This window comes from Augochlora pura, chromosome 7 (genome assembly GCF_028453695.1).
Source record: "Augochlora pura isolate Apur16 chromosome 7, APUR_v2.2.1, whole genome shotgun sequence".
NCBI lineage: Eukaryota > Metazoa > Arthropoda > Insecta > Hymenoptera > Halictidae > Augochlora > Augochlora pura.
The window spans coordinates 26,186,499-26,214,405 of record NC_135778.1 but is presented as its reverse complement, the minus strand read 5'-3'; the positions used below and the strand labels follow the sequence as shown (position 1 = coordinate 26,214,405).

The 27,907-nt window shown below is 40.5% G+C and overlaps 1 protein-coding gene and 1 long non-coding RNA gene across 6 annotated transcripts in view; one reads left to right on the top strand and one right to left on the bottom strand.

The window, feature by feature from the left end:
* Window positions 1-26,062, top strand: part of LOC144473705 (proton-coupled amino acid transporter-like protein pathetic) — a 45,358-nt gene extending 19,296 nt beyond the window's left edge. The window contains exons 1-5 of one of the 4 annotated variants that reach the window (XM_078187827.1): window positions 6,959-7,750; window positions 9,795-9,880; window positions 18,704-19,111; window positions 19,507-19,867; window positions 20,539-26,062. In XM_078187827.1, the coding sequence (XP_078043953.1) occupies window positions 7,673-7,750; window positions 9,795-9,880; window positions 18,704-19,111; window positions 19,507-19,867; window positions 20,539-21,129 (1,524 nt within the window). In that variant the 5' untranslated portion in view covers window positions 6,959-7,672 and the 3' untranslated portion in view covers window positions 21,130-26,062. Of the gene's footprint in view, window positions 1-6,958; window positions 7,769-9,794; window positions 9,881-13,721; window positions 14,402-18,703; window positions 19,112-19,506; window positions 19,868-20,538 lie in introns of those variants that run through there. The other 3 variants (XM_078187826.1, XM_078187828.1, XM_078187829.1) reach the window with 3 other exon arrangements.
* LOC144473706 (uncharacterized) lies at window positions 528-6,783 on the bottom strand. Of its 2 annotated transcripts, none has more exons than XR_013494633.1 (3): window positions 6,641-6,783; window positions 6,442-6,566; window positions 528-1,391 (listed from the first exon to the last, which is right to left on the bottom strand). It is a non-coding gene; the product is annotated as an uncharacterized LOC144473706 (long non-coding RNA). The 2 variants fall into 2 exon arrangements; XR_013494632.1 differs by having other exon boundaries at window positions 6,653-6,783.
* Window positions 26,063-27,907: the final 1,845 nt, after the last annotated feature.

Here is a 27,907-nt window from a genome sequence, read left to right as displayed (position 1 = left end):
ATAAATATGGCGCTCATTTATTCTAAGACGCTGATAGGTTATTCGCCAAAATGGCGGCTATTACCACCGTTTATCATTAATACTACCTAATCAATCGAAATGACTGGTTTCTGATTGTTTCGTTTATAATTTCTAGTGTTATAACATTGTTTCAATGAGGGACATTGTTAAAATTTTGTTTTTAGAGCTTTTATTATAATGACAATTGTACGAAGTTTATATAAATTCAGTCTTGTCGTTGTAAAACAAAATATTCAACAATGACGAGGAAATTTTGACTGTTTTATCTGACATTATGCGACCGTACTTACCTTCTGTATGCTATATTATTCAAATTTATAAGCTATATTATTATGTATTCAATTTTATATAGCAATCATTTTTAAAATTATTATGCATTTGATGATGGTTTTCTCCTTTTCGTGTATATAAAAATAAAATTGAGGTAGTATAAGTATTACTGAATAAATAATCGAATATTCCTATTTAAACTTTATTATACATACGAAGTTTATTCATGTCTTTACAAAATGTACAGTTTGTCCCAAATGTTTCTCAAAAACAGGAAATGAGGGGTTCTTGAAATTATTTTGAGCAAGTTCTTCCTTAGCGAAAAATGAAATCTGCGTCTTTGTTCGCAAGTTATTAATGAAAAACACTAACCAATTAGAATCGAGCGCGGCTGGCGCAAGGCTGCCAAGCAAATGAGCGAACGAAGATCAGCTTCACTCATTGGCCCGGCCACCCAGCGCCAGTTGATCACGCCTCTCATTGGTCACTGTTTTTCGTTAATAACTTGTGAACTAAGCCACGGATTGCATTTGCGCTAAGGAAAAAGTTATTACAAATGACTCATTTCCCAATTTAGAGTAAGTTTTAGATCACCCCCTATTAAAATTGGTCAAAATTAGTGTCACCCATATATGTAACAGACGTGAGTTCCAACGAGTTAAAACGTGGTATCACGAGCACTCGAACAAAATTGCGTGTAATGAAAATTTGAATGTCGCAATTATTTTAAGAATAAATTACCTGTCTAGCTCGCAACTCATTCGGATTTTTTTACTGCCCGCGGAACGTGCTGGCAGCAGAATGGCCGTGGTCGATTGGGCTTCAAGGCCTTGGTCACGTCGGACCCCTTGTTCGCAAATCTCGCGCCCGTTGAATACCCGTCCACCCTTCCTCTCCCGCCGCCAAGCACGGCTCCATAGACGGTCATTAAGCCAACAACACCCTTCACGATCAACATTCCAATGCTTTCCGTCGATGATCTTTTGCTTCCTGCACCGTAATACGCTAAACGATTTAGCGTCAGTCTTCACCCATTGCAGCGATTTGAACACGTGATCATGAATTGCCGGCCACGTTTCCGTTTACTTAGCGGGGCGTGCCTGCAATGCCAAACCCTCCTCAACGATCTCAATGTACTCCACATTGTCCCTGCTGCGGGATAGCATAATTCAATTGGAGTTTTTACTACGCGTCTCGGTCAGGTTATGTCAGGTAATTGTCCCGCGAAACGTTCGAGCTGCAAGACGTTCTTTTTCAGCGTTAACGACGTTTTGTGGATAAATTATCATAGTCGGCGAGTTCTTACCAGGATAGGAATGTTCTACGGAAATTTCTGCACACGATGGTATAGTTTAATGTTGAATAAAGAGCATGGGAACCTGCAGGAATTATGGTTGAAGACGAGAAAATTGGAAAAGTGTAGAATTTGACGGATCTTGCCGTATCGTTAGGGGTTTTTACAAATCTAAACGATTTTTAAACGGGGAGTCTTTTAGGGAAGTCTTGAATGTAGAGGTTTCAGACTTAAAAACGAGCTTAAGCTAATTGTCGTAGATTTTTTTATAACGAAATTGTAACTTGTTGAGCGTCAACAGTTTTAACTCTAAAGCCTTAGCGTATATTTACCGTATTTTCACGGATGCCTTTGATTATGTTTAGAGTAAATGCAATTTTGATTTTTACGGTGAGAAAAATTTGTTGACATTGTTTAAATCTTACTGAAACTGCACCCTAAGATCGCATGACAATAGAAATTACAGGGTATTGGTAAAAAATTCTCCAAGTAAGGATATTTTAATAATTATTCAAATAATTATCCAAATAATTATCCAAACAATTATTTATTATCAAAATAATTATTTAAACAGATTTCTGCAGCCATAGTGAGATATATTCATAAACTATATCACCTTTTATTCAGCAGAGTACATAGAAGCAATATTTCTGTCAACTTACTGTCCGAACAGACACTTCCCAGTAAAATTAATTTTCTCGCTCGTGCGTGAAACGGTAAAAATTGGCAGATCATTCGGGAGCTCGGATCATTTAATGCAATTAACAGACAGAAACTTGTCGGTCCGAAATGATGCACGATGGCGGGTCGCGCGGCTTTCGCTGAGGCGCCGCAACGGAAATAGCCGCGAGATGCGTGCCAGTGGTTCGCGACGTAATCGAGCCACGAAACGCCGAAGGTGTGAGAACCGGTGACACCGATCCTCGCTCGGAAATGTTTACAAAACCCGGCACGACGATAAACGTGTTCACCGTGTAATAACAGGTAACGACAACAATCAGATTTTTCGAAAATAGCTCGGCCAGCATCGTCATTAACGTGTTAACAATTATTAGACTGCGGATATTTGTCTAAAGCATCGGTTGTATAAGTTGAATCACGAAAATAGAATCTGTGCAGTTTGTAGCAATTTTTTATATTTATACCGGAGTTTAATAATAATTAAAGAGTTTCATTAATTACGGCGAAGTTCGATTATGGTGGAAAAATCGGTGTTCCAGTTTGTCCGTCTCCGGATCTGTTAATATTTCTTGTACATAGAAATTGTTACATTAAAACATTGATATTGGATAACAAAATTATGTATAATATTCTAGCATAATTTTGTTTCGTTTTATTGGTAAAAAATTCGAAATATACCCCGGATCTGCACCGAATGCGGAAAGTTGATTTTAACACCATTTTTTTACAATTCCTTTGACATTTTTCAAACTTCAAAAATTATTGTACTATTGTTTCAACATCGTACAATTATATGTGGATAAAAGTATTCTGAAATTTCTTTTCAGTTTGATATAAAAAAGATCGTAAACACCAAGGAAACTGTGCCTAAAACGGAAAGTTGACTTCAGCGTCATCTTCTGTTAAACCTCTTCCGTTCTTTCAGGCGTAAAAAATTGTTGTACTCTCGTTTGAACATTTTACAATAACATATGAACATGATTATTTTTAAATCATTGTTCAGTTATGCATAAAAAGATCGAGAAAGCGTCACGCAAATAATCCCCAAAATAGACAATTGACATTAGCGCGCCATGTTCTCTTAATACTGTACCACTCTTCCGTCTTTGAAAATGATTAAACTGTAGACTGAACATTCAACGATAACATAGGAAGACAATTGTTTTGAAATCTATTCTTAGTTAGTCGTAAAAAAGTCCAGAAGACGACAGGACGTCTGCGTCCAAAACGGGGAATCGTGTTTGGACTCGTCTCTAACCTAAAATTTGACTTTTTATGGGGTTTTTTATGGTGTTGTCCGACTCGTCGAAACAAATCGCGGGCACTCGGGGTTTGTGGGTTCAGCTGAACAGGCATTACGTGGGCTGTAGCCGCGATGGAAATTCTATTTCCGTGCCGGCTCGGCGCGAAGCTTCTCCGAATAACTTTGAAATGCAGCATTCTCGACCCTCGATGAAAATAAATCCTATCGGCTATCATCGCAGCGCAAACGAACTATAGCCGAACGCGCAGAATCAACAGATTCCTCCATTTAAAAGAAATTCGTTCCCGCTTAAAATGAACACCAATCACTCCGGTTTTTCTTCGTTTCGAAAGCAAAAGATTGAGAAAGAGAGAGAAAAAGTGATTTATTACAAGCAAATGAAACAGTATAGTCGTTGTTCGCTATACTCGTGCCAAGTTGCAAGAATTTCTCTCTCGACTCTTCAAGAATTCGAAGCAAATTACGATTCCAATTTTCTTCGACATTTTTTTTGTCGAAAATAGAAGTCGAAACCGAACGAGTCGATAGAAACAGTTTCGTTCGAAGAGGACGAACTTTGCTGAAGAAAAACGATGTTCTCATTTCCTCCATTTGTGGTTTCCTTGTCGACAAGGGAATTGTGAATTGGAACAGGTTTCCTGAAATAACCATAACATGTTCCGATACGAGAAATTGACAAGTAGACTGCAAAAATGCCGGAGAACATAAAATCTTAATTGGGATTTAGAGATTTTTATTCGGCGTTTAAACGCTCAACAGAACGAGCGAGCAGTAAATTTGCATAAACGCCGGCTGTCTAGTAACGGATCGTAAATTGTTGTTGATCTAATCTAGCTAACCTAAAATTTCCTATAATAAACTCGACGAAACTATCCGTTTCCGCTTGAAGATTCGATTAATATTCCGAATATCATTCTTCTTAAACCGTTAACACGTAGATAACTAATTATCTCACAGCTACGATTTATTTATAGCGCAGAAAATTGCCTAACGCATTTTCCAATAGTAAAACATATGCATGAACGAATAATTGTACTGCTCGAAGAAATGCCAGGATTTTGCACTCGTAGTTCCCCTCGAGACTGATTTTCAACAACGTTGCATAACTGCTTCTATTTATTTAAAAACGCTGGTGAATTGTTGTATGAATGAAACCCGAGAAAGCGTGAATTTATTTATAATATCGCGCAAAGCGGTGATCAAAGGAGGCGCTTTTACCAAACTGGAATTATTTTTAGACACCGTCTATACGGTGTCCCGCTCGAAATAGAGCACGAGAGTAGACTCGGTCACGACGCCGGACAACAATCGCGTGAAAATACCGTTTCACGTTTCTGCCAATTGAATTCTCAGTGAACGGATCGCGGGAGGCGCTATACAATCGCGAATCATAAATTAGCGTCGCTGTCGTGATGTACGTTACATTGGCACCGCTTCCGGCTGCAACCTGTGCACCCTCGAACCGAGCCAAACCTCAATCTTGAAGCACGAATGAAATTTCACAGGAATTTTTCCATTGTGACATGCATCCATCGCTATAGTATAACGATTTTAGGTAATAGATTATGTTAACATTAAGGACAGAGTGGGGTTGATTTTCGGGAGCATCTCGAGAGTTGCTCCTCATAAGTATAGTCTTCGATACAAAATTCTCACGATAATTTTATATTAAATTGTAACGTGAACATTGACAATTTAATATTATCTTCCCTGGCAGCACTTTGAATTGACCCTGGGGGCAATGCTCTAAAGAAAATTAGCAAGTTCTAGATCGGTAGAAGGCTTATAGTTATGCTTGTTAACCTAGAGCGCGCTCGGTGGGCGTGGCTTCGTTGCTCTCTGTGGCAAAGGACTTCGAAGGGGCGTGGTTTCTATGTCCAGATATGCTCAATAAGTCAAGATTTAATATTTGTAGAATGTCTGCTTGGTTTTTGGAGTTTCTTAATATGTGTGTAAATAGGTGAGACTATGTGTTAGGGTATTCTATGTTGGCGTGGCTTCGTTGGTTACGTTTGCACTATGGATCTAAATTCAATATTTCTATATAATCTATATTTAACTTCTAAAGTCTGTTAATTTGTCCGCGCTATTTTGCTATTTTTCTGCAAATAGTCGTGGCTTAAAAAGTGGCTATTAACTTGAATACTCGGTGGGCGTCGTTTTATTTCTTTCTCTAAGCAAAGAATTTTAAAATTGAAACAATTTGATTACCATCGTGAACTAATTACATTCACATCGTTTATCTCCTAAAAGTTCATCTTTTCAAAGACCTTTGACCTGTCTACCTAGAGCAGGACTCGGAATAATCAGCACGTAGCATAAAGATCGCGAAGGCTACGCCTCCTGACACCCGTCGCGCGTTCCGTTCACCCGTGATCGCCTCTTTCAACTCGAAGCATATCAGGCGCGTGTACCTGTTGCTTTATACGCGTGTCTGTAGGATTTAGGCAAACACTTGTGGGCGACACGCTCGACAGGAGTCCAGAGACGTAGCCCTTGTGATCTTCTCGTCGCGTACCGCTTATTCCTGATCTAGAGTACACAAGATGGGCATTCTATGGCAAAGACATCGAAGGGACATGGTTTCATTGATCTCTCGTTCTTCCTACATCTACACTTTATATCTTTCAAAAACCTATCTCCAAAAATCTTTGATTATTCTATGCAGAGTACACCAGATGAACGTGGCTTTCTTGCTCTTAATTTTGCCAAGATCTGCTCATTTTCCCGTTTAGAATTCTCTTCTCGGAATGATTCTACAAAACGCAACGAATAAGACACCGTTTCGAACAGCTTCTCAGTACAATAATGCAAAAATCTCTCTTCCATCCGACAGATCCGCCCACGTAAATCACTTAAAATTCGTCAGAAAGAAAATCAATCGTAAAATTCTCGGCAAATCCCTGATTACCTTCCGAAACTTCTTCTACCACTGACAACCTCCTCCGTTCCGTGTAACACCAAAAGATCCTCTCACCGCACAAACACAACTCGACAAACGTCTCCGGCCGCAGTCACAGGGTCCGACCGATAGATCTAAAAAAAGCAGTCACGGTGAGCACGCTGTTCAGGATTTTCCTCGGAAAATACGCGGGCGCGTCAATTATCACCCTCTAACATGCCGTGCAATCTTCGCGCAAGGTGACGCGCGCGTGTCCATCTGTCGCGCGTCGCCGGGCGGATTCGATTAAGCCTGGTTAGCGGTCGCCTAGTCAGCAGAGCGGAGCACGGATCGCGATTCACGTGAGTGCCGCCCGCGTCTATTTGCTCTTCCTATTTTCGTAGCCGTGTCGGTATATAAAGAACCCGTCCTCGGGACGTTGCCGAAAGATTTGGCAGCGCTCCGCGATTTTCTGCGTCGCAGCTCTCGGCGCCGTAGATAGAGCCGCTAGTGAAGCCGACCAGGGCCATAGTTCGGCTAGGGGAGCCGAAGCCGGTGGTGTGTGCGACGTGGAAACTATCGGCGGTGCTCTAGCTTCAGCGCGGTACGGTGCCGAGTGAACGCGGCAGCTCCCTAGGGCAGCAGTGGGCGGCGCCAGTCGCCAGTGGCCGGTCCCTAGACGCGGAGCGGGCGTGCCCTACGCGGCGGTGGGCGGTTCCAGTCCCTAGCGGGTGGCGCTTAGGGCGTTCAGGGCGCGGTAGGCGGTTCGTGGAGCGTAATTCGCGTCCCTTATGCCCCAGTTGTCGACCAGCAATAATAAATAGCAGCTCCCAGAGACCCTGTATCAACCAAAGGGAATCGGCAAAACGAAAGCGAGAACAGTTGCTCTGCTTCTTTTTACAGTTGACCATTTTGTAACAGTATCAGTCAGGCACGTAATGTCAGTGCACCGCTGCCAGCTCGTCGACAACCACTGTCCGGACCGATCAGAGCCCGCCAGTGACCGGTGACGCGTTCTCCCGTGTTTTGAACCCGAAACACGTGCTCCGGACCCTGTTCAAGTGTTTCCCCCGTTAGTTCGGGCTGGTATCGTCGCTGCTGGCAGCAAACTGGGCTGGACGGAACAATACCAACTGGCAACGGTCGCAGATAAATACAGCACGTGGCGGTTTTGACCGCAACAGGATTTTTGCGGAACGGGAAGTAGGGTTTTGCGAAGTGGTTCGGTGGAATGTGGAAAGAGTGAACTGGGATTTCGAACATGGGGAACGCCGACAGTGTTCACGATGTCGAGATGAGCTCGTTATCAAACGTTGACGATGACCGGCCTCACATTGTGGTAAATAGTGCGGTGACGGTAATATTGTACTTTGTCTTGTGTATTGTTTTATGAAGTACGATTCATGTTTCCTAGTCGTTACGTTCTATTGTTTTACACGGTGTGCTTTAAGTGAACCGTTGTTAGATAGTCTTAGGAACTGGAAATATGTAATGACTGTATCAATCCTTATTCATTCACAATATCATTCGTTACGAATTATTATTTAAAGAAAACGACATATGTAGGTAAAATTGCAAGGAAAATCTCTCGTGCATTGATTGCTATCAAAGCACGTGCCACACTGTTATCAGGAGTACATCGAGCGAACTTAAAAGGAAAATTTATGTATTTCTGTTGTGACACACCGTTTGAACTTGCATTTGCTGCATTGTCAACGGCAAAACAAAAGATAACGTGTTCTGACATTACGCGTGCTCGCACAAGCGTGAATACAATCTTGTGAACATTGCGGAATATCAACTTTCCATTAACCATATTCCGGTTCTTCCGAAAACGGATGAATAAATTAAGCAAAATATTCGTGAATTTATTTACGTTACGTTTGTATATTTAGTATATCATTTAAACGAAGATTTCTATATGTATTTTATTATTCGTGACAGAATTTATTTACGTTAAGTTTGTATCTTTAATATATCATTTAAACAAAGATTCTTTTTTTAAATTCTACGATGCTACAAAATTTTCCATTCGAAATCGTACAGCTTGAAAAATGCTTTTTACTTGTTTTTTTTCCATTTTTCGAGATTTTTATTAAAAAGTAGCACTAATTTCGTTGAATATTTTCATTGACTCGATACGGATCACTTGGCATTGTACATTCTACACACGTACATTGTACAGGTTTAATACAAAGTATTATTACCACTCGAGTTTCATCAAAATCGGTTAGCGTAACCTGAACATGTTTCCTCGTGACTAATAAATAATTGTGTCGCAGAAACGTGAGAATAGTTGGCGGTTTCGAAACGTGTCTTTATCAGATTTCTTAATCGAGCATAGGTCTGCACGTTACTACGCGATTCGACAACCGGCAACATTAGAGTAAGAAAAATTCGCTCCGATCGCGTAAGAATTACGAAAGACCACCATTGACAGGTCGAACAGGTTGTAAAAGCAGACCACGGCGTATAGAACGTGCACAGGCGCCAGCAAATATACGATATGCAGTGTGCACTCGCTTGACACGTGATGCAATGTACCGGCCACGGTTCACTTGATATTAATTTTCAATTATACACAATGTAGCAATAACAAAATTTTGAATTCTTTAATCAAAAACTCGAATTATAATTAAACAAAATTTATCTCGATAAAATCATAATACTTTTCGATAATTATTATTTGGTTTACATATAAGAATTTCAAAACCACTTTCTTCCACAATTTTCGTTTTGTAATTTTATTTTCAAAGAAAACACATTTCGAACAAATGCTTTTGTTTAACAGTGATAGGTATATAAATATGTCCTGTGTTAATTTCATGGTTTCTTCTTAATATCACGATGCATTTTTTTTTATTATTGTTTTAAGTCTTTAAACATTTGTTTATTAAATAAGGATGCTTAAAGGGAAAGGCAGCAAAGATAAACAGAGGAATAAAAATAATGTTGTTTGTACATTTTTCAATCAAATTGAATCGTTTATAAAATTGGATTTTTAATTGAAAACTAAACTATTACACGAGTTAAGAAACTGGTTAATCATTAATCGTTAAGTAAATATCAATCTTAATTAATCAGAATTAAAAAATATTTTACATTTACAGTATAAAACAAAAATGAAACTATCGCTGATCTATTTACATAGTTCAAAAATGCGTAACTATTAATTTAAAATAATTATTTAATCAATTCTTTTCATTAACATGTTTAATGGATCACATTTCACGCCTCCAACTTGAAATACGCTTTTCTTCTCTGTAATGTGTACGAAATAAATTGATAGAAAAATATATGTTCTACAGTTTTATGTATAGTGCGATTCAGCAAAGCTTCGTAGAATTGGTGAGTGTAATAATGTGTATCTAATTATGTTTCAGAGAACACCAATGCGCCCGATGATAGCGGAATACGACCCAAAGAAGCACGGTGTGAAAACAGAACTTTCAGACATGGTTCTTGTCAAGTAAGTGCGACACATGATTTAACGAAACCGACGCGAACGAACAGTTCAACGATAGTTGAGCGATTCACAATCTGCTACCACGACCAATCATCACCATTGCTTTCTTGCCAAATCTCAAATGCTCCGTGCTCAAGCAAACGTGAGTGACAACCCGAGGATCATATATTGTGCATTCCATCGTATATATGTGTATTCTCTCATTCTACATGCTCTGTTATCTATTTTATTACATATAGATATACAAGTCCATACATGCCATACGTACATACATACATTATATAAATATATGGAAATATTGTTATTCTGATTATTATTATGTTATATACACAGTCACTACTAATACAATCACGCATACCGCCTGACCGCTGACGTAGAATTCGTAGCGTAGCTGCCACAAAAGTTGCTTGACGATTGACCGCTGAATCGTGACGATTCCATTGCTAGTTTGTGCTTCCATTTTGTTCACCGTGTTTACTCATACTCACACTGTATAGTTTCTGACCCTGTTTGCTCCGCCCCCCCTCCCCCCACCCTCATAATCTTGTCACGTCCACGAGTTATTACAAAACTTCAGTTTTCATATTAGTTTGGGATCTATGTGCATTTGAAATAGTTACTAATAAAATAGCAGTACTTATTGAACAAACTTTTGTTATTTTTGTAAAACGATTAACGTAAAATCTCCTAAAAAATCTACAATCTAATAAATATTAATTATAGAATGTGATAATAGTTTTTAACTTTTTCTAGTACTGTGTCGATTATCTTCCTTGTAATCTGAGTAGGCGTGGTTTTATTGCTCTCATGTTGGGCGGAGCCAGAGCAGTGTCTCGCACAGTAGGCTATATTCATGTTTAGTTTAGATTCATCATCCCCGAAATATTCAGATCTGATGACGCTGTTGTGAAAAAAAGACACGCAGAGACGTGGTTACTGTGTTCGTGGACGCCATATGTGGGCGTGGCTTTGTTCCAATCCACTAGACGAAGCCGATCCAGTGTTCCGTGAAGCAATTCACATCCATATCTAATCTTCATTCTATATCCCATAAAATACGGGTTTTTAGAGTCCTCCTTTTTCTGTATAAAGTGCACCGAATGGGCGTGGCTTTGTTGCTCTTAGCATCAACAGAGCTCAGGCCCAATTTGGAGCAATTTAAAAGAAGTTACACCTGCTTAAGGATTGTCACGGCCATTAAATATTTCTATTTGCTTATTTCGTCTTGTTTTGTCACGTGAAACGCCAAGGTGGGCGTGACAATGCTGTCCCATAGTATGCTATCGGAAAATGCGAATTCGCATTGATTTCAACTGTATTTTCACATTAGTCGACTAATCGTAACTTTAGCTGATGAAATTCTTCGAAAATTCGAGCTGTCTTAGCGATTCTCTCGTTGCGCAAACTTCGCAATTCATTTTAATTTATAATCAGCTTCCGTTTCGCTTGCTGTCGCATTTTTTAGACATTTCTCACGCGACAGCATAATCTCCACTGGGAAACAGATACGACTGTCGTTATACATAACAAATTATATTCGAAATATCTTCGCAGTAATAAATTAGATATTGCAACATCGAACAGTCTGCGACATAAAATAATGTAAATTCTCTTGCACATAAAGTGGCGGATGTTAATAATCGTCTATAAAATTAGCAAAATTATTTCTCTTTACTTTCCACTCGCTTTACTTTACTTTCCAGACTTGCAGCATGCGTGAAATAATTTTACTTCAACTCGTTGTATGAAACTTTGAGTTACATATCTTCCAATTTAATTGATTTCAGTCGCAATTAAATTTCTATCGCTATTTGATAACAATTGAGCACAATGTAGTTAATTCTTTATATTTTCCTATCTCGCGCACAATGCTGATACTTAACCATTGTTTCGCAAGGCACGCCATGATCAAACTCTATAAAACTTCTTTAACAACAATCGCTTCTAAAAGATAGACTTGTCTATTAAATATAAATCCGCCATTTTGTGTGCAAATTCTTGCTTCGAAAAATCGTAAGCGGTCTCGTGAACAAATGCTTTATCGACGGGGAGGAACACATATATTTTATTTTGTAAAATAGTGACATAAATTTTCGAATGAAACGATAAAAGTCGAATACACACAAAGAGGGGGCCAGTGATTTACATTTTCAAGCGAAAACTGTAAGAGCTTGCTTCGTGCATCTCGATGTCAAGAATATAAATGACAGTCTTGAAACAGAACGATGTAAAGCCGCGTTCTGTCGAAGGCAGCAGAGCCAGAGAAAAAGCAAACTGACATGAGAGGATACAATATAGATGAACCATGCACCTAAGAGTATCGATTTCCCGCACAGACAAGCGATTCTCTCGATCGTCGATTTAGCGGCAGCGTCGCGAAGCCGAGAAAACTCGATGGAATTTCCGCAGATAATGGCATGTTCCCCCTTGCTGCACCTTTCAATCGTGTTTACGAAACGATTTCGGCGAGTTCCGAGAGGAGTATCGAATCGGTTTGCTCACCTTTCGACCGATTCTCGTAAACGATCCGCGCGCCACCGCCATTTCGTCCGCTCGAATCCGCCGCCACGTTGCGTAACCAATCCGTTTGTTTTTCTTCTTTCCGGCTAGATAACAGCATCGTGCAACGATAATTGCAATTGCAATTCGATTTACTTTAGAACACGGACCGTTCAGCGTAACCCCGTACGCTTGCGAGTTCATTGCTAATTGCTAATTAGTCACGTATCGATCCGTGGAGCACCTGTTGCCCGATCATCTGCTCGATCGCCAAACGTGTAATCGGCGGAGGTAGTTTCACAACCGGGTAATTAGTGGGCAAGGTTAATCACAATTCCGCGAAAAAAAGAGGGCATTCCGTTGATTCGGCTGGCTTTTACCGTGATTTTCGGACCAACTTCCGGTAATTGGCGTAGCAATGGTTAGGGAACGTGGGAAACAATCTTTCTGGCTGCTCGTAGTTCCTTTTCCTTTTTTTTTTATTTTATAATTTTAAATCTTGTGACAGGCGTACTTCAATTTGTTCATGCTTTATTTCATCATGAACTTATTGCTTTAAATATTTGATATTCAATTACTAAATTTGTTTCACTTGTTCTTAATATAACGCGTAAACAATTGTATTTAATTTATACAGTGCTCACAAAATTTTATTGAAATGTCCATAGAATTTGGTCACGTATAGTTTTTATTATATTATCCACACAATTTTAATAAACCACTCGCATAACTTAATTAGAACAGTTTTGCAAAATAGTTCACTTAATTGAAATAAAATTATTCATATTCTTTTTACGTTATTTCATGCAGTCCACGTATTATTTACACAACCCTATACGTTTTTATACATCCTGTGGATAAACATTCTGTAGACCCACGTAGTTCTAACAAAAAAGGAAACTAGAAAAAAATGTTCCTAGAGTAAATTCAAGTTGCATAGCGTCGATAATTGATTTCTAAAACGAAAACTCGACAACGGTACGAAGGAAAAGGAAAAGAAATCAAATGCGGGCCACGAAAGGGTGCATCGTAACATGGAAACGCGACGCTATAGAGGGAAACCGTATTTTATAAGAGAACCGAGAGAATTTCTCTAGTGACTTATTTAATAAAAAATGTCGACATTTGAGATCTTCGGGGGTAAAAGGAAAAGAAAGAAGGTGTAGGAAGGGGGAGTCCCCGCGGCGGTTTCTTCGTCATTGGTTGAGGATGCTTCGGCCCTGTGGCCAAGCGGTGTGCGCGGGCGGACTGCTATCGTTTTGAAGGATATAAAGATGACAATTGTCTTTACCATATAATATGTGCATTTATATGATTCCAGACTTGCGTATAAACTGCGGGCATAGATTCGGGCTCTATGAAAGTGCTCTGCGAATATCATGAAAGTGACGCAAAAAATAAAATAAAAAAAGAAAATATGTCAAACGGTCTCCGATGGACAGTATCGCGTGTTTAGCCAAAACAAAACAAAAAAACTAGAGAAAAAGATAAACGGTCCGGATCTCATTTCAGGAAACAAAATTCCAAACGAAAAAAAAATCGTGTGAGAACCTCTGACCGGACGTAACCGTGACGCAAACGCCGACGCACGTTCTCGAAACTCCGTTTTTTTAGCATAGCGAGAAAATTCGATTTGGACAAAAACCTAAAAAAAAAAAAACACAAAATACTAGAAAACCAAATTGGCCATCGAGTAAAAAAAAAAACAAAACGTAGATCGTTCGACGTGCGTGTTTCAATTGAAACGAATATGTTGATACAAATTGTTTGTTTAAAATAAATAAATAAATAAATAACACGTTCGGCGAGAAGTGCAAAATGAAAAACGAAGGCTTGTTAGTCGTCGTACTGCGTCGTGGCGCTGGCCGTCGCGGTGATGCAGTGCGGTGGTTGCAGCGGCCTCTAAGCCTGATCGCGGCGCGTGAACTATTGTCACGTGTCACGTGACACACACAGACTCTATGACGGAGCTTTCTCGACAGAAAGCTTCGCACGACTACGGAGAGAACTACCGCACCTAAATGGGTACCTATATGCCTACACACCTAACTTTTTAACGATTTTTTATCACACTATTGATCGTCGACCGATTTGTCCCCCACAACCCCACTTCGAACACGCAGAGAGCCACCAACAGACTCAAAACACATATACACACGTACACGCATACACGCACACCGGAGACTCGAATGAAAATAGGTCCTTAGAGTACAGGAGGGACGAGGCCCCTAGTGGTTCCTAGTGTTCGCGGCGAGTCCCAGTCTCCATAATAGTTCCTACCGCCAATCCTACAACATAATTTGACCAGGCTTGACGACATCAATTTGTCGAGTTCCTGTCCTCCGGATTGATGGATTCGTAACGGAGAACAAATTAAGCAAAGTTACTTGAAATTTAGTTGCATTCTATTGATCTTGAATTTTCCATTCTTGTTCAATGATCTCCAAGAAATATATTGCTTTGAGGTCGCTGATAATTTTTTTAAATAATTTTTTTGTTAATAATTATTTGCTACACTTCTGAAATTTTCATTCGTTTACATACTTTGTACATTTGTTTTGTATGAAAGTTCGACAAATGTTTATGTAATTATTATTAATATTCTGTAGATGGAAGTATGCAACAATTCACCATTAGAATATTGAATATTTTATTACTTAGATTATTTATTCGTTTAGATTGTCTATTGATTTCCATTACTTATTTGTTCGCACAGCGTATTGATTTCCACTATTAATTGATTTCCATTATTAATTGATTTCCATTATTAATTGATTTCCTTTATTAATTGATTTCTATTATTAATTGATTTCTATTATTTATTTATTTATCTGCATTATCTATTGATTCGCATTACGAATGCATCAATCATGACCGTTCGATCCTTTCTCTTCCGTTGGACATCGGTGCATAACGGCAAAAGGCGGGTGCATGGGCGTGACGACACCAACTTTCAAATGTAACTAAAATAAACTTTAATAATACTACGCGCCGGCTCTCTACGGCACCAGAGAGATCTCTTTTCCTAATGAGATCTTCCGATTAGGAACTGGAACAGTTCCCCGAAGGGCAAGTCAGTCTAGAATAATATATCGTCTAGACATTTTGCCTAGAATGTTGTCATTGTTCCTTCAATGCAGACGTCCCTTTATTTTTGTCTCTATGTAGTGCTCCAAATGTGACGCGTCCACATTGCTCTCGACTTCTATGGGGGCGGGACAATGCCCCGTTGCATTGTATAGTGTTCTGAGTAGACTTAGTTCTGCTCATTTTTTCATAATGTTCTGACTGGATGTGACCTTGCCCATTTTTTTTATTGAGCGTTTTGAGCGGGCGTAGTTTCATTCTTTTTTATTAGACTATTGCAAGTGGGCGTGGTTTCAATCATTTCTCTATAAAGTGGTGGTTTCGCTTCTTTGTGGAAAGTATATTCTAAAGTGGACGCACCTTCGATTCTTCTTGCACGGAGTATTCTAAACTGGGCGTGGCCTCGCCCGTTCTTGCATACCATATTCCGAAACGGGCGTGCTCTCGCCCGTTCACGCGTAGAGTAATTTAAGTGGGCGTGACTTTCCAGCTCCCATTCTCGACCAATATATCACGTAAGCCACCTGCGTCCCTCAGACATCGGTGGGCTGATCCACGTGTAATTAATATTATAATTAAATTCTTCGAATTAACTTTCTTTCAAAACCACAAATATTTCATTGAATTTATACACTCAAGATGAAATATCGACTGACGTTATCAGCAATCTCTTGATAAAAAAAATTGGATGATTTCGAATATATACCGAAAATGATTGACAATAGCAATCGGTTCTATTGTTTCTCGGTTTCCGCGTCGCGTGACGCGTTAAAATAATCGAGGCCCGGTGAATTCCGTGGAGAATTTTGCCAGAAATCCTCCCGGAAGTTCAGGTTTCTAATTCTGCTCTTGACGGAACTGGTCCCTGCCAAATGCGAATCGTCGTCACGCGAAACACGAAACACGTCGCGCCCATGCACTTTTTCCGTGATCGGCGAACATAATTACACAGACTTGACGAGAACCGCCGCCGCACGTGGAATCGAGACGTCGCGCCAAAAAATTCAAGGTCGATCGAGTGTTTGTTTGCCGCGAATTTTTCACGACATTTCCCTCTAGCATGCGCGCGCAGAACCGGAGAGCTAAAAATCGATCGATATAATCTATAATTGTTGGGTACAATCAATAACTGTGTCGTAGAAACCAAAATCACGTTTTCCTTCGATTCTTTATTATTATTTACTATGTATATTATTATTATTATTATTATTATTATTCCATTATGTAACGAAATCTATTTTAAATTAGCGAACACTTCCGGCAAAATCGAAAATATTATTTCAAAATTCCCGCGCAGGAATTTTGTTTATGCGTTTTAGTATAATTTTGTGGTCACGTTATCGTTTATTCAGTGCTGTTTAAAGAACCATCCGACGGTATTTTTACTATAAATTTTTGAACTCCTCTTTCTTAAAAGCATAGCTTCGTATTAACAAATGTATTTCATATTTCTGGCTCGTTATATTAGGTAGGATAAGTAAATGTCGCGATAAGTAGAATGCGATTTTTGGTTTCTACGACAATGAATCATCCGGGAAATCACGTTGCTAAATCCACTCTATCAACGATGAGAGATCTCGCATCACTCACTGCCAACTCCATCCCCACTAGCGTAGATTTCTGCTTGTAATGAGTATCCAGCTTTCGCTTGATCAAAACGCGCGGATCACGGCATTATCGTGCATCGAGCTCGTTCAGAGTAGCGTTTAATTCATAAGCACGTGTGCAGCAGAGACGTAGGCGGACTTCATTCTTCCTCTTTTGCCTTTGCCAACAGTTGAAATATTGCGCTGATTAATAGACTGTGAATCCTTGCCGCGAGTCTAAATTTTCGTTAATTTATCATTTGCTGTAGAAACTTTCGTAAATTCATTCTCGGTAGTGGAAAGCTTTTGTCAGTTCATGTCTCACCGTTACTCATCTTGTGCGAGGTACTTTTTCGACGTTCAGCATTCGTTGCAATATACCATTCTCGATAGTAATCATTTTTGTAATGTATTCGTCACAAATCTTGTTTTTGATTCGTTATAAGTTTGCAGAAACTTTGTAGGAAACAAAAGAAGCACCTGTACAGCTAGATCAACGCTCGCTAATGAAAGTAGAATGAAATAATTCATTTATGTTTGTAATATAACTTCTTTGTTTGTTGTGTTTGTCATTTAACAATTGATGCCTCGATGATTTGTAGCAAGTCGAGTATTAGTTGCGGTAAAAGTAACGACAGATTTGTTTTCTACGATAAGAAAGTAATACAAAATCTTCTGCACTGACTAAAATGTAAAAATATTTCTTCTGTTTTAACCACATAAGCCAACAATCCAGTCATCATCTGGACGTTGTGAAGTTTTGTAGCATCCTAGTGGATGATGAGTACTTACAGTAAGTGACGCCTAACAATTGGCATAGCTAAAATTACGATGCATAGCAAAATGAAAATATTGCGATTCATTCGAAAGTTCGCCTACACTGCTTCGCAAGCTTTAAAGCGCTCCTATTGCTCTAAATCGTCAACAAAATCGAAATAGTACTCGACCCTTCCCGCTTCCTGTCTTCCCTTAACGGCGTGCATGCATGGAAAAGGAGATCCAGTTAGCACCACAAACGAGGCATAGGAACCGCACATAACTTAACATGCTTGTGTCAATTATCCTTCTACGATTTAAGTTAAAACGACCTAACCCAACCTAGTAGTTAAAATGATGGAAAAGATCGAATTTACCAGACCCTCCTAGCCGGACGACGTTAAATAACTTGACTGCAATGACACAAGGATCGAGCAAAAGTTAGGTGTCTTCTGCCTTGTCACCGCCAACTATCTAGACTATAATAATCCTGCCCAGCAACCAGTTCTTCGAAAGAAACAATCCAGAACATACATAAATCACACTAGCCGCCCACCTCGCCCAGTACTACAACTTCCACCACAAGTCCCTCAAAGAAGAAACGTGAAACACACTCACGGTTACAATAGCTGTCCAGGCGACTCGCTGGCTACAAGCTAGCGCCTTGGACGTCTATTATGACCATCGTGCTAAACTAGCGGACATCTGATATACCATCAAGTGTCTTCCACATTTCCTCTTTCTCGAAACGAGTCACACTAGGTCTCACAGACTGCGGCACACCGCGCTACAAACCCACAATACTTAGCGACCCCCGTATGGTCCCGCGCGCTCTTGCCCCTAGCAACCCTGAAGCACCGCCGGCAAGAGCACATCGCTAATGGCCACGGTTTTGCAGATACAAGTGCGAGAAAAATGACGTTCCGATTACCGTCACGAACGGCTCGACGTTGCCGCTCGTGGAGCGGCCGAACGACGAAGAGGCGGCGCTGTACAATCCCTTCGAGCACCGAAAACTGGCGCACCCGACCTCGGACATGGACACGCTCATCCATCTGTTGAAGGGCAGCTTGGGCACGGGGATCCTCGCTATGCCCATGGCCTTTCGCAACGCCGGACTGCTATTCGGCCTGTTCGCAACATTTTTCATAGGCGCTGTCTGCACCTACTGCGTGCACATCCTCGTCAAGTGCGCCCACGACCTGTGCAGGCGGACGCAGACGCCCAGCCTAGGGTTCGCGGACGTCGCCGAGGCTGCCTTTCTCGTCGGCCCAGAACCTGTGCAGAAATACGCTCGTCTCGCCAAGTGAGTACCTTCTCCTGTTGTGTAAGCGAGACGCAGTAATCGAAGGATTGGTGGTAACCCAAATGCGCGCAGGCTCGACGCGTTATAGCGCATTGTCTCCTCTTACCGGGTCGGTAAGTGACCGGCCGTGGGCGTCGCTCCGTGGTCGGCGACCGATGCCAAAAATGGCTTCCCTTCTTTCAGTCGGCTTTGTACACGTAATAGCGAAGTCTTACGTGGAGAATTCTCCTTCGAGAAACTGCGCTACGTTGATTTCGTCGCCCCTCGTTAGCAAATAGGGATTACCGCCCCCTAGCGACAACGGGCACCTTATGTAAAATCCATTTACATATGTAGAGTAGACGAGATGACCTAAGCGGCGCGAGGAAAAATTCATTGAATTTGTTGCTTTGCAGAGCGACGATCAACTCGTTTCTGGTGATCGACCTGATAGGCTGTTGCTGCGTCTACATAGTGTTCATCTCGACGAATGTGAAAGAGGTGGCCGATTATTACACGGACACCGACCGAGACGTGAGACTCTACATGGCTGCCTTGCTGCCTCTGTTGATCATTTTCTCTCTGGTCAGGAACCTGAAGTACCTGGCGCCGTTCTCCATGGTCGCGAACATTCTGATCGCCACAGGAATGGGAATCACGTTCTACTACATCTTCAGCGATCTTCCTACCATCAAAGATGTGCCGAATTTTTCGAGCTGGTCTCAGCTACCTCTGTTCTTCGGCACGGCCATCTTCGCTCTCGAGGGTATCGGCGTTGTAAGTATAATTGTCGCAAGAAACTTTCAAGGCAGCAGCGATGACCGCTGCATCACAGATTACCTCATCGAACGATGAAAATAGGAAAAAGCGATGTATTTTGATGTTATGGGGGTCAGGATAGCCAATGTCCAGTTATTGGGACGCTCGCGTATTCTAGGTGATTCCACCAACGAAGGTTCTACTGTAATAATATCCTGCTTTACATACTAAGCAAAACTCAAATGTCATTTGTATGCGATTCGATATTCGATCGTACCGCTTCAATCGCGTTTAGTATTTCAATCATGCGATAAGACATCATCAGAGAATAGCCGCTCTTTATCGATCACAAATTCCAACGTGTAGACATAATACATCTACGTTGAGACGAACGTTGAACCTAATTGCTGACACGATTTCAATCTTTATTCTAAATAGAAGCGACAAACTGTTTTATAAAATGTAACCTCTGTCCTGCGGAATTGAATGTCATAGTGGCAGTTCAATGAGATATTCGATACATCCCTAAGTAATTATTGTACCCGGCAACTGCCCACCTGAGCAAATTCTCTCTAGATGACCATCATTTGATATGTGGGAACGTTAACTGAATTTTTCCAATACTTTGTCCCCTCTATTGAAAAAGATAAGCTCTAAATCTTAACTGAAAGAAATCGCGTGTGTTCCAGGTGATGCCCCTCGAAAACAACATGAAAACCCCGACCCATTTCATCGGTTGCCCTGGCGTGCTGAACACCGGAATGTTCTTTGTGGTCCTGTTGTACAGCACCGTTGGTTTCTTCGGCTACTGGCGGTACGGAGAGTCGACGAAGGCGTCGATCACGCTGAACTTGAACGAGAGCGAGATCCTGGCTCAATCAACGAAGCTGATGATCGCGGTGGCGATCTTCCTCACTTATGGTCTGCAGTTCTACGTGCCAATGGAGATCATCTGGAGGAACTTGAAACAGTACTTCGGTTCACGGAAGCTGGCCGGCGAGTACATGATGCGGATATTCTTCGTGGTGTTCACTGTCGGTGTGGCGATCGCTATCCCGAACCTCGGCCCGTTCATTTCGCTGGTCGGCGCGGTGTGTCTGTCGACCTTAGGACTGATGTTCCCATCGATAATCGAGCTGGTTACTGTCTGGGAGCAGGAGGACGGGCTCGGCGCATGCTACTGGAGGCTCTGGAAGAACCTGGCGATCATCGCGTTCGGCGTGCTCGGCTTCCTGACCGGCACCTACGTCAGTATCCAGGACATCCTCGAGACGAAATGAAGCGCCGGGTTCGAAGGAGCTGCGGTGCGACGGAATAATCGCTCAGTGCGTACCATAGATGCCGACGGGCTCGACACCGACCGCGCTCCAAGCGAGCTGCCCCGTCGCGCCACCTGGCCGACGGTCTCACGGACGGTGAGGCCGTCGCCGCTGAAGCATTCAGGAGGAGTTACGCGGCCACGCGAGCTCCGAACTTCCAGCTTCGTCTCGCTGCTTCTCTTTCCGTATCGGTAGCACGACGACTGCACCGACGGCGAAGACGTCGCCATCGACCAGGCACAGCAGTAGACCATATGGTTATGTCATGCGCGATCTGCATTACCGGCGATGCTGAACATCTCATGCCATCTGTCTAAAATTGCGGTCGCCGGGCTAACTATTTGTAGATTGTGGAAAGTTTCAGGGGATGATCTTACAGGGTTGCAGGATCGAAAGGCACAATGCCGCCAATTAACAAGGGACAAGGTTTCTGGTCACGAAGAAGAGTATATTCTTAAATCATTGGCAACGTCGAGCATGACACGAAAGTAGTCTACTGCTATACCTCGTCTGTGACGTCGCGTAGATACGAGCCTGTAGCGCACTCTCAGTTTCTCATTGGCCTGGCCCTCCGCCACATATTCACTCACATCATAGAGGTGTAGCATGTCTTTTGAAAGCAGGGAATTTAGGTACTCTGATGGTCATGATAGCCTGGCGTTCGTGCCAGGGTTTTTGGAGTATAAGCTGTCACCGTTGCCGATCTTATAGAATTTTTACATTTCAATTGGACGGTTCCAAGAAGTTCGTCCTCCACAAAATAGTTTGCACTCAATTGTATGAAAATTTTTACAAACGTCCAGGGTACTTCAGGTTCCTTCTTTCGAACGACAGATCATAGTTGCGTGAAACGAGTTCGTGTACTTCGGCGCAAGTTTTGAAGACTGGGTCCCCTTTTATTAGAACGATCATTCGTGACATTGTTTAGACTATCATTTCCATTGATTTGACGACTTTTTATTATATATTGTACGCACGTGTTATTTTGTATGGCATCAAATAGAGCACAAATGTTTGCACAAAGATTTTCACGCAGTACTTGAATATAAAATTTATGACGAGCTCTAAGTTGAATAAATAGATGATGCCTACCGTTGCTAACTTTGAGACAGTAGCGTACGGTCCAAAAATTTTGTAATTTTTTACTATATAATTATTTTATTCTTGCATATTTCATTTAGACACAATACTTCGTTGCTGGTATTTTATGGAATCTGAGCGAATTGATTGGAAATACGTGTACACGAACTCTTTTCGAAGAAGCCTCGCCATCATCGTTCCCCACTCCGACGAGTTGTGTACTCGAGTTCTGCGTCTTCATAGAATGCGATGTGTATATGATCGATCTTCGCCGATCTACGTCAGAGTCGTCGCTGTTAACGTCGGGCCGTACAAAGCCGTACGCCACGTGTAGGCACGCTGAGAGTCATTAACGTCGCGTGCAACCGTATCAGACATTGTAATGCAGCGACATCGATCAATGTTAGCGAGTGTTGACGCCTTGGCTGTTGTATTAGCCAAATTTAACGTTGTTCCTTTTGGTCTGAACGTTTTAGTGTGATGAATTTTTAAACAGCAATAACAGCAGCAATCAGTATTACGGTAATAACAGTAATAACAGCAAGCATTCAATTTTGAAAAGGATCTAAGATCACTTTGAGTTAATATTTTATTGATTCTTTAAAAATATGTTGTGATAACGTTTTCCTAGTTTTTCTAACAAAAGTTGCAAGGTGTTCAAATCGAAGGAAACGAATGAATAAAAGTCATCGAAACAATATTGCACTAACATCTTATATTTTCAATCGTACGAAAACATTTTGTGCAGCTCTATATATTTCTATTAAATTTCATTTGACGATCTTTGGAGGAATGATAATAAGGGACTAAATATTTATCAATTTGCAAATTCACTGACGTGGTCACTGACCAATACCTGACCTTTTAATCTTACCATCGATGGCCAGTGACCTATATTTGTCCCATCAATGGTACCAATAGCGGTCACTGACCTTGTAATCTTACCATCGATAGTCAGTGACCCACATTTGTCCCTTCAATGGTACAAATAGCGGTCACTGACCGACACATCAGACCCTCCGATGGTATTGTGATAGACATTCTCAGTTGTTAGACATACCGAAACCCTCGGAATCTAGAAATTTATATGACCAAAACACGCAGTTGAAACAAACGAGTTACGGGATGTTAATGATTGTCAATGCGCGCAATTATACGTTCGAGCGATTAACCGAGCAAAGTCAACGGCACATCGTGGCTCGGAGTACCCGGATCCATATGATCGTAGATCATGCGAAATCTTGAGACGAGCAACGGCAAGGGCGTAGGCCCTGACGTCTGGACCTCCTATATATATATATATCTCTATTTCTCTCTTTTCATTTTTATTATTTATTCGCGGTGCGACGGCCGTGCGCACGAACGACAAACGCTTTTTTCCATCGAGTTCATAGACAACTGCGGGACGGTTTTTTTTCCTTTGTTTTCTCTTTTTTTTCTAGTTGCTTTAGTACACGCGGTACGATTATAGATATGTAAATTATACTTAAGCGTCGTTTTTACCTAAGAGCTGGGACCGTTCGCGATTTCGGCTTTAAACGTGTGTGCGTTCGTTCGTTCGTTCGTTCGATTTCCTGCGACAAGAGAACGATTTGTAAGATAAGAGGCTCCGGCGGGCGAGCATTGAATGATCTGCGTCCGCTTGGACATTGTGATTTATCGAAATGGCTGACATTTTCATGCGGCGAACAAAATTCTGAAATTCTTCCAAAATGTCGAACAGGTTTATCAGATATCATTACTGAATTTTGCTATGGACGGGAATGCTAATATGGAAACGAGAAAGACGGGAGTCGATTTAACTCAGCCAGAGATATACATGTAATTAGTCAGTTGCAATTAAATTTAGAGACCTGGACAACGTCCAAGAAAAAGCTATTATTCAATTGCACACGAACGTCTTTGTTGCTGTCATTACTTAACAAATGTTATATTGTTACAAGTGAATAGTTGAAAGCTGTGTTTTATTCTTTAATTAGATATTTTCACCATCCAAGATTAATTATAACAGTGATCTATGATCGCTGATATCCTAATAGAATCCAGTCTGTTACTATGTCATTTGATCACAAATAGAAATGATGTTCCTATAATGTCTATAAGACACCTTTGACTTTTTATAATACAAATTGTTCGTTTATAACAACAGTTTGCATAAGTGCTACCATTCTCTCAATTTTCATTCAAGCATAAAGTAGTTGGAGACAATAAATCAAGGTTCCAGTTGTTATTCTTTTTGTTAGTTTATGTAGAATGTCTGGATGAAATTGCAATAAAAAGAGTTTGCATTCGTTAAATTCAACTTCAGAGATTATATTTTTCACCACAAATCGGAGATTGCACGATTTGCTTTAAAATTATGCAACATTATTTCCTCGAAGTGGGAATGTTCCAAGTTGGCGATAATGGCGTCAGATCGAATCACGTGACACGTCCGACCGGAGCCGTCGATCTGTTCCTAGTGCCTTGCTGCACAAAAGCAAAAAAACGTACAAAAATGGTTACTAATTAAGAGTAATAAGAATGGCGCGTAGGTGTGATAATACCGTGATGCATGCTTGCTAGTCTGTAAGGAGTTTAGCGAGAGACCCACGTGGCGCGACGCGTGCGCCAGCGCGCGAAATTCAAACGTTAATCCGACACCGAGGAGGTCAAACATGAATTTCAAGAACGGGAGAAGTGGTACTGCTCACCAGTCGACACTATTTATTTTGCATTCTATTATTGAAATTGACGACTGTGCTCATTGACAATAATATCCAAAAGCGAAACAATAGAATTGCTGGAATGCAAACGAAAAAATTCTACGATTGCGAAATAGTACAAAAAAGTAATTAAGATCGATTCTTATATAGATTAAACCTAGAACTACCAAGACTGCATTTCTTCAGATTTTGCAAGATTTTTATTGTCACGCGTTGATTTCCTTCGATAACGATTAGTTTAAGGTGTTCAAAATCGCAATAATACTGAAACTGAAAGTGTTGGAATTGAAATGGTTCGTGCGGTAAAGTAGTTCTAGTATCGAAACAAGGAGTTTGATGGCATGCGAGTCGCAAAGTACTAAAATCGTTGCTAAAAATACGTGTCTCGTTCAATTTCCCTCAAATTTGTTAGCTACAAATCAAAGTTGATTTTTGTTCATTCATCGAAATTTGACAATAGTTGCATACAATAAAACGAACGCATTAAATTTCTTAAAATTTAACAGACATTGTAGTGATTAAAGTCGTGTATTTTTTATAGTTACATAAAATTTTCAAAGTTGACTTGAAGTTCATGTAAATGTTCATTTAGAAATTATTATGATTCTTTAAGGGACACGTGGATAGGGACTTTGCGTGCTCAGAACGGAGTTCAGTGCCTTTGGTTCTTTCCCCTAATGGTGTTCAAGGTCGTGCAAATCGACGAACAGTGGTTTCGACCGATATCGAAGCCATTGGTCGATGAAAATTCGAAATTTTTTGCCAAGCATCATCCGTGTTTCACTATTTTTTCTGTACTCGTCCATTCTTTTCGATTGTTCACGATGATAATCGTCCGTATCAGTATCGAACGACGGTTTGTATTCGTGGAAGGAGGACTTTGGAGATTGAGAATCACTTTTTGAAAATTGTTCTTATATGGAAAACGAAATACAGGCAGACAGACAGACACACAGACACCGTTTCGCCGCTTTTGTACTTCGAATTTCCGTTACAGATCGCGGGGAGAATGTCGTTTCGCGTGCACGCGTGTACCGTGCACGCTATCAATCTGTCAGGCATTGTGCGAGACAGTGATATGATATTTAATACACAAGATTTGCAAAAGATTTACTGTTCTATTCATTTTTACCCACCTCTTCCTTTCAAATAACTGGTTAAGGAGACGCTTGGTTTGAATCGCTTAAAATGTATATATTTCTTTTGCAAAAATTAATTACTCTGAAGGCAATTTGGTATAAATTAGATATGAATTTGGCATCAGATTTTGGCCAAACTTAGGATATGTGCAATCCCTTTTTATGGGATTTTCTGTCCCAGCTATTTAGGGCTACAGTAGCCCTAATTTTCACTTTGGTGTAGTGTTCAAATTGCCGAGAATTTTGTTAGCAAACATCGAGTATCGTACATACCTTATTTCTGCTGCGATTGTTTAAACAGACGATAGTTCTCGTCTGTAACAGTCTATGATAAAAGTCAAACTACTAAATTGATTTACTCGAGTTTTCATATTTCGTCAGGAGATGACGCCACGGTTGACTTTTTCAAACAGGAATTCTGTAAAGTATAAATTTATTTTGGTAAGATACAGTTATAAATGTATTTTGTGATGATTGAATATAGATTGAAATGAATATTGGATATATTGATTAATGAATACATACAATATTGATTGTTAAATACATTAAATATATTAACTGATATAATGTATTCTATATACTTAATATTCCATATTGAGGTAGTCTATATATAGTGCATATACCTGTTTTTAATATTGAAATACTTTATGCTAAATATATTGATTATTGAGTGTATTCAATACTAATCATTTACTTTGCAGCTCATGTTTCCCCGAGATCACATTGTTTTCCCAGGGTTAAGTGAAACAATGGCGCCTACCGGCAGTGGCTAACAGTATAATAAATAAATTAATAAAATATACAAAACATATTAGATATAATACTATACCCTATACTAAATATTTTGCATATTAAAAAAATTCTATACCGAATATATTAAACATTGAAATATTTTATGCTAAATGTATAGAATGTTGGATACTGTGTATATTGAATATATAGTACAATGAATTAAATATTCCGTTTAATATTTAACTTAGTTTGTTGATCCGTGTGCTCTAAGTTGTTACATTTGCTTCGACTGCTATTATAACATGAAAATAACCGAAATGTACAGTCTGACTGAAGAAAGAAGATAACAATCCTTAAGATTTATATTTACAACATGATTTTGAGAAAGATTCTCTGTACACTACACTTTTATCTAGTATAAATAACAAGTGCGATATCTACGTTGAGAAGTTAACGCGAACATCTGATATCTAAGCGACATTCTTGAAGCTGAAAAAAAGTATAATGTTTTTCGTCTCACGCGAGGTCGCGCCATTGTTAAAAATTATAAACTTTAGAAGTTAATCATTAGAATCTAAAGTCACTGAGTCGACTTTGAAATATCGCGTCCACTTTTCCCGCCAATACGTTTCAAAACAATAATGCCTCGAAGGGAATAAATTCACACCTGACATTGCATTGTATCGCAGACCGCAATTACAATGTGTCCGACCGATCTAATGCCTCTTAACTCATTGTCCAGGTAGGTGGGTTCCGGGGCCCGTTGACGGAGCCCTTCGTGAAAGTCCACGACGGGACACCTGCGTCGTGGTCGCGCATTGTGCCCACATTTCACAGGTGAGTCCACCTACTACGCGCCGGGTTTATGCCTGCTACTTTGGACAGTGCCGCGTTTTATTGGCTTTCCGCCGACTCGTAGATCCATCGACAAGATACCCATTGTCCGAAAAGGTTGCTACAACTGCCCACACCGGGCTTGCATCATGCGCGTACTCCCATATCCGTACGTCCTCTTCAACGACCTGTCAGCCCTATTCTTCCGGAATTTCTTTTCACGGAACCTCAACAGCACTCTTTCCAAAC